This window comes from Aquarana catesbeiana, linkage group LG07 (genome assembly GCF_042186555.1).
Source record: "Aquarana catesbeiana isolate 2022-GZ linkage group LG07, ASM4218655v1, whole genome shotgun sequence".
In the NCBI taxonomy this organism is placed as follows: Eukaryota; Metazoa; Chordata; class Amphibia; order Anura; family Ranidae; genus Aquarana; species Aquarana catesbeiana.
The window spans coordinates 166,521,380-166,529,626 of NC_133330.1; the positions used below are offsets into that span (position 1 = coordinate 166,521,380).

The window sequence follows — 8,247 nt, forward strand, 5'->3', positions numbered from 1 at the left end:
CTCCAATGATCATACTTGTCTGGACACCCCCACCCCCCTCACAGCCTTTCACTGGGATGATCAGTGTGCTGTTGCTTCTCCTCCCCCGCAGCTCTTATGCAGATGAGAACAGAGGGAATGTGATCACTTATAAAAAACGGGGTAAAGGCATTTATAATGTTTTTTAATATCTATACACAAGTGTTTTGCCTTACATTTCTGTTTTAAACTAAATGGGTTGTTTTACAAGGTGATAGTTTACAATCACTTTAAAGCAGGGATATGCAATTAGCGGACCTCCAGCTGTTGCAGAACTACAACTCCCATGAGGCATAGCAAGACTCTGACAGCCACAAGCATGACACCCAGAGGCATGATGGGACTTGTAGTTTTGCAACAGCTGGAGGTCTGCTAATTGCATATCCCTGCTTTAAAGAATACACAGTCTGGCCTCAGTCTTCTAAGTGTAGCTACATAGATTTGGCCATGCCTGATGCTGATTCCCGACATTATACATACTTTGTGGTGAGTATATTTTTTATCGCTTTTATTTAATAAATCGTTTTTATGATAATGCACTAGGCTGGTGCGCCCTCTCTTTTATTAGCTACTGTGTACAAGGATCTCCCAAATCTGAAGAGGGCAGCAAGGTTAGAAATGTTAATTGTACCTAAGCAGTACCCTGAACATTTCAAGCTCAGTCTGGAATTCTCCCCCAAAAAATAGCTCCTGTGCCTACAGCCTCCTAGCTGTATATCTGCAGTGAATATCTAGCTTACTGCTAGTATTAGGTTTGGTCATGTCACTACTGTGCTGGTCAATGTCTGCCTGAGTGGAGGTCCTGACATGAGGAAGAAAAGTCCCATTTCTTCATGTAAGAGCACCCTTTTCCTTTATATGGAACTTGTGGCTCTGACGGTCTTTTCTCAGAAGGCTTTTTACAAGACTTTGGAGTGTATCTGTGGGGATTTGTGCCCCTTCAGTCAAAGGTCAGGTGCAAATGTTGGCTGAGAGGACCTGGCCTGCAATTACCTTTATTTTCCAAAAGTGTTTAGTCATTTTGAAGGCAGGGTTCCTTGAAGGCCGTTTAAGTTCCTACACATCAAACTCGTCAAACCATGTCTTTAGTGACATGCCTTTATGCATTTGAACTGAATAATTTATACTTTTAGTCTGATATTTCTATTATTCTCCTGTTTGACTCCTTCCTCCAGATGTCTTCATTCCCATGCATTTCTCATCTGTAATAAAATAATTGCAATATTAATACCAATTATAATACATTTCTGATTCTGTATTTTGTTAGGTATATCTTCCTCAGCCAGCCATTTGCCCAGATCCAGTTTACAAACTCATGCTAAGCTGTTGGAGAAGAGAAACCAAAGTTCGCCCAAGCTTCCATGAAATCTATCAACTTTTGCAGCAGTCTGATGTAGAAGATTAATCACTGTGGACAAATATTAATCACCAAGTGATTTGTAATGCAATTTGTGTATAAAAGACATTTGAGGGAGTCATAGCATTGGCTGACAATAATAATGGACTCTTGGGAATATCATTCTATAATTCCTCTCAAAATAAACATGATTTGCTGATGTTTGTATGGTACCATGCTATATAAATAAGTAAACTGGGTCACCTGGTTCAAAGTTTGACCCAGAATAAGCCGCAAACCAAAATTTTCACTCCCCAATACTGTTTTGTAGCTCTTCCAGACTTCGATGTCCATTTGTTTCCTGTCCAAAAGCCAAAAGGAGAGGTTATGTCATAATACATAGTCCTCATTTAAAAGCACTTCTAGGGTGTATGTTGATCAGAGCCTCCACCACTAGCCACATTGCTTTTTATTCTTATTCATCATCTTCATCCTCAGCTATGTGTTGCAATGTTCTACTAACAACAGCTGTCCTTACATTTTATGCTTTACTAAATACAATCCCCTAAAGGCATTTTCTGTTTGGCAAAGCCAGCTGTATCTTTTTTTTTACTATTTCTCACTTCGGTTAATGGATCAAGGTGATAACAAGGCCACTGTCACACACACAGAAGAGTCAAGGTCTGTTTTGTGCTTGTCCTCTGTGCTTCAATAACTATGATCACTTCAGATTTTTTCTTAAAAAAGAACTTCCAGTTTAAACACTTGTTTTGCTGCTGTTGGCTTAAAGGGATTGTAAAGGATTTAAAAAAAAATAACAAACATGTCATATTTAACTGCTCTGTGCAATTGTTTTGCACAGAGCAGCCCCGATCCTCCCTTCTAGAATTCCCCTTTGGCAGTCCTGGCTCCTTCCTCTTTCCAACTGCCCCCATAGCAAGCCAATTGCTATAAGGGCACTCATGTTGGCTCAATCCTTAGCCAGGCTCTGTGTATTAATTGACATACACAGCGAGGCTCAGCCCAGCCACCTGCTCTCTCCTCACAGACTGTGACTGACAGCAACAGGAGCCAATGGCTCCCACTGCTGCCTCTATCCCAGATAGCAAGGATAACGCCACAAATTTGTGGCAGTGTTGCATTGTAAGTCTTGTTAACTTGCTGCATATTGTCACTGGCAAGTTGTACACTTGCAGAGCACTTGAAGCATAAGTTCTAGTTGACAATTTTCCAATTTGTAGCAAATTTGCGTAGCAAGTCTCTTGCAAGAGCAAAGTTGCAGTGGTGAGTCTACAGCAAGAGTTCTGCAAGTTTACAGTATAAAAATTCAGCCACAGTGACCCCTGTAGTGAGATGACTATTGCACAACATAACTGAACCGGAACTTGCAGAAGACTTGCAGAATGTTTGCAAAGAAAGTTGATCTGGAGTCATGAAATACGGACTTGCTGCAATTGTGCAACAAACTTGTGAAGCTTGGTAAGTCTAGCAAGAGCTTAGCAAGTCATTTTCAAACTTGCAGCTTAACTGCTTGCTATCTGGGATGTCCAGTGAGGAGGGAGAGAGAGAGCTCTTAGGGCACAGCGTTTTTTTTACCTTGCATTAAAGTAAAAAAACCTTCTGACTTTAGAACCACTTGAAGGGTCAAACATACAATCATCACAGCTGTTCAGAGTAAATGTATACATATACTTTGTTGTTGGCCACTAAATGCAACCTGTGTTGTTTATACACATATGGCATGTTTATAAAGCAGTGAACCTGGCATTCACCAAACATGCATTGCAGGTAAATTTAAAAACATAGAACAGTGACAGCAGAAAAAAGTCCAAGTGGTTAATCAAGTCTGAAAATGGAAATAAAAAGCCCTCGCTCTACTATAATGTATTAGTGGATGAGTTAAATGGTGAATTCTTATCTTAACGTGATGAAATCCTAAAGTGCCTATAGTGCATATAAGTGCAGTCACAAAATTAAACAATAACTGCCTGCAGCAGAACCTAAAGTATATCACAATCCACTCTCAATGATAATTATAAAAGTGATTCCGCGCTACAGTGTATAAGAAAAAATATATAAAATATTCACTCAATAAAGTAGATCAATAAAGTGTTAAAGCTAATTAAATGGTTGAAAACAGTGTAAAGAGTTGTACATAATAGAAAATTCATATATTCATAAAAAGCCAGGGCAAATGATTTAGAGTTTATTAGTCTCTTGATCACATTATCAAAAAAAGAAAAAAAAAGAAAAAACATTGTCCACAAGAGGGGCAAAAATTGTAAAAAGGGATTTCAATGTATGATACAATGGACAAGGAGGGGTTATAGGGGGTTAAAAGTCCCACAAATTAAGGTCACAGAGCCCTCACCTTCATAAACTGTTCAAAACCGCATATAATAGTGACCTGAGGTCCGTTGTCTGTCGTTATTCCAACTTCTACCACCAGGGGGTCCTCCGTGCCAGCATATGTGAAATTACAATTATCCGAAGTGTCAGCATATGACCATAAATAAAAGTATCATCCGCTGTATTAATCTCTACCACCAGGGGGTCCTCTACTTCATCCACCAAATCTCCCAGATACCACTGCACATCAAACGTCTTCTTGTACCTCGTATCCTCCGCAGAGTGGGGGGGGGGGAGAAGAGGGATGGCAGCGAACAAGGGTGGGAGAGAGAGAAAAAGCCCCAATAGTGTAGTAAGGTTAGGATACACAAGCTTTATTAACCGCTAAGCCACCGCCCACCGTCATATGACGGCTGGACGAGGCTTCTGTTGTTCTGGGAGGACGTCATATGACGTCCTCGCCCTCCCGAGCCACTAGGGGGCGCGCGCGCGCCGGCGGCGGCGCGCGCGCGTGCCCGCTGCGTCACTCGGGACCCGGTGCGCGTGCCCGGCGGCCGCGATGTCCGCCGGGCACCCGCGATTGCCGGGTAACAGAGCAGGAGCGTGGATCTGTGCATGTAAACACAGATCCATGTCCTGTCAGAGAGGAGAGGAGACCGATGGCGTGTCCCTTGTACATAGGGACAGCGATCGGTCACCTCCCGCAGTCAGTCCCCTCCCCCCACAGTTAGAATCACCTCCTTAGGTCATACATTAACCCCTCGAGCGCCCCCTAGTGTTAACCCCTTCCCTGCCAGTCACATTTACACAGTAATCAATGCAATTTTATAGCATTGATCGCTGTATAAATGTGAATGGTCCCAAAAATGTGTCAAAAGTGTCCGATGTGTCCGCCGCAATATCGTAGTCACAATAAAAATTGCAGATCGCCGCCATTACTAGTAAAAAATAAATAAATAATAAAAATGCTATAAATCTATCCCCTATTTTGTAGACGCTATAACTTTTGCGCAAACCAATCAATATACGCTTATCGCAATTTTTTTTTACCAAAAATATGTAGAAGAATACGTATCAGCCTAAACTGAGGAAAAAATTTGTTAAAAAAGAAAAAAAAATTGGATATTTATTATAGCAAAATGTAAAAAATATTGTGTTTTTTCAAAATTGTCCCTATTCTTTTGTTTATAGCGCAATAAATAAAAACCGCAGAGGTGATCAAATACCACCAAAAGAAAGCTCTATTTGTGGGGAAAAAAATTATAAAAATTTAATTAAGGTGCAGTGTAACATGACCGCGCAATTGTCATTCAAAGTGCGACAGCGCTGAAAACTGAAAAATGGCTTGGCAGGAAGGGGGTGTAAGTGCCCTGTATTGAGGTGGTTAAAAAGGTTAAAAATGGACTCTTACAATGATAAATAAAGACGTAAGCATATACAGTTGCTAAGGCGTCTGAACGCCGCTCTTACATCACTTCCTGGTATCGGTGGTCTCCGGCCACTCCCTCCCCCCCCACTCTGCGGAGGATACGAGGTACAAGAAGACGTTTGATGTGCAGTGGTATCTGGGAGATTTGGTGGATGAAGTAGAGGACCCCCTGGTGGTAGAGATTAATACAGCGGATGATACTTTTATTTATGGTCATATGCTGACACTTCGGATAATTGTAATTTCACATATGCTGGCACGGAGGACCCCCTGGTGGTAAAAGTTGGAATAACGACAGACAACGGACCTCAGGTCACTATTATATGCGGTTTTGAACAGTTTATCAAGGTGAGGGCTCTGTGACCTTAATTTGTGGGACTTTTAACCCCCTATAACCCCTCCTTGTCCATCGTATCATACATTGAAATCCCTTTTTACAATTTTTGCCCCTCTTGTGGACAATGTTTTTTCTTTTTTTTTCTTTTTTTGATAATGTGATCAAGAGGTTAATCAAGTCTGCCCCATTTTGTTCTTTACATAATGTGTATATATATATATATATATATATATATATATATATATATATAATATATAATATATATAAAGTATATATATATATATATATATATATATATATATATATATAAAGTATATATATATATATATATATATATATATATATATATATATATATATATATTTATTCTTTATATATATATATTTGCAACTTTTTCATATATATGTATATATATATATATATATATATATATATATATATACGGAGTATAGAGCTATAGATGTCAAGCATGTTTGAATCCCAGGTACATGTGTTGTAAATTATAGTGATGAATTCACTATCGGTGAAAGTTTGGTGAAAGTTACATTCACTGCTTTGTTAATATGTCCCAAATTTTCTAGTACACACATAGGTCACAGTGACAAAGATGTGATTATTATTCTTGCAGTTTCATTTTGCTATCTCCAGCACTTTTTTTAGTAGTAAATTTAATATATACTATATACATTGTAATTGTCTTAATAACCTGTTGGTTATTAAGAAAAGAAAATAAGACTTTACAATCACTTTAAAGTGTTACTAAAACGACAACAGTAAAATCAGTCTGTATATGCAGTAAAACATGCTTGGTATACTCGCTGTGGAATCTAAGGGGTTAATCCTCCGCATTGTGTAAAAAGGCTGTTTGATCCTGTCTTCTCTTATTCTCCCCTTTTCCCCCCATCCCCAATTCATCTCCTCATAGAATAGAGCCTTGGGGGCACTCTGCACATGCTCAGTTTGGTAGAGAGTTTTTTTTCCCTTGGGAGGGTGCAAGTGATCAGCACAGAACCAATCAGTACTGTCCAGACAGAGGGTCAGAGGTCATAGGACAGTCCAAGTAGAATGAAAAATCCTACTACAAGATTTAACCAGTGCTTGCTGGACACTGATAAAAGTCACAAGACTGCTATATACTGCTGATGAGAAAAGGTATTTAGCAGTTTATATTTACTAAAGTAATTGCATTTCCATGTTCTGTATACTGTGGAAGACCAGATATAGTGAACGTAGGGTCCTGGGTTTAGTAACACTTTAGGTCATATTTCAAAATCAGTGTTCCATTCCACACCCCACATATTATGGTACAATAACTAAATTCTGAATATTCAGTCAATCAGACATAGTTTCCAACATACCTGTGTCTATTAAACTTTACATTTTTACAAGGCAAATTATTGTAGTGTTGCTTTTAAGTAGCAAAAACAACTTTTTCCTAGATAAATAGAAACCTAATTTTAGATTGCATGATAAAAAAATATAATTCCTCAGACCCCAGTTATACTTAAACTCCCACTCACAACTTTTCAATTAAAATTTACAAAATATATATATTTATTTATACTTACTTTTGCTGTTTTGGCAAAAACTAAAACCTGTTTTCTGTTGTGGTGTTTATTTAATTTTTATTTTATTTTTCTGCAGAATTCTTAACAGAAAGAAAAGGTTAGGTGTTCTGTTTCATGTGTATATATTTAAGCATTAAGACTTAAGTTAAAAAGAAATATATTTTTTCCTGTCGGTTTTTAGTTGCTCAAAAATTAGCTTCAGGTACTATATTTGTTAATCACACACAACACCATTTACCATGCAGGCCATAAACAATTGTCAATAATAATGTACAGTGGTGTTTGGGGAGCTTACAAATGTATTTATCCTTTAAAAAGGAAAAGGCTACCCCCCATAAGCTCAACTTGGTCACACAGCACAAGTGTTTAAATATCATACTTCAGTTATTTATGTTTCTTTCACTTCTTGGCTGGAAATAAAACCATAATTACCACAATGCAAATTCTCTTGATAATAATCAAACCTTATAAATGAATATAACCTAAATTAATGTCATTATTTCTTTCTGTTCATTGACAGGTGTGAATATTTCAAATTCCCCTTTACCTCTGTTCTTGCTATCTATGTTTTATCGTCGGTATATGGTACTGGCATTTTTACTGGCTGTTTTTTCTCGACTCTTTTGTCTGTGCTTTATTTTGCTGTACATAATGCCAAAATTTTCAATATCCCATTTCTGCTTTCACCTCTGCTAAACTGTTTATGCAATTTTATATCAGATGAAAACATTTCCATTATTTTTAATGTTTTGTTGCTTTTAATTAATATTATATTATTACAGTGTTGTGCTGTCAGTATTAAGCTTTAAAGGGGATTCCAAACTGTGCTAATATTCTTATCAAACATTTCTTCCCTAGCCTTCAGTACACCCATATGTCAACGATAACATGATCTGCCTAAGCATATGTGTCTTCTTTATGTCCCAACAATTATTTCAAGTCTTCTCAAAAAATATTTAAATTCTCGTGACTTTATTATCACTTCCCCCCTTAATACCATTATCTGGCGTACTGTCAAGGATATTACTATGCCATCTCCTTATTTGCTGCCCTAATGACACCCATGACTTTTATCACAAGTATATAAATTCAGACAATGGTACTATTTTTCCTATGCCTGTCCACACATTGATTTGTACCCCATGAGTAAAACATTATAAAATTTGCAAATATAGGTAGGCTATTTCCATAGTGAAACTAAACAAGTAGA

General features: G+C 37.9%; 1 protein-coding gene across 2 annotated transcripts in view; it reads left to right on the forward strand.

Moving 5' to 3' along the window:
• Window positions 1-3,528, forward strand: part of DDR2 (discoidin domain receptor tyrosine kinase 2) — a 388,089-nt gene extending 384,561 nt beyond the window's left edge. For both annotated transcript variants that reach the window (XM_073592847.1, XM_073592848.1), the window contains one exon: window positions 1,286-3,528. In XM_073592847.1, the coding sequence (XP_073448948.1) occupies window positions 1,286-1,423 (138 nt within the window). In that variant the 3' untranslated portion in view covers window positions 1,424-3,528. The remainder of the gene's footprint in view (window positions 1-1,285) is intronic.
• The last annotated feature ends 4,719 nt before the right edge of the window (window positions 3,529-8,247 follow it).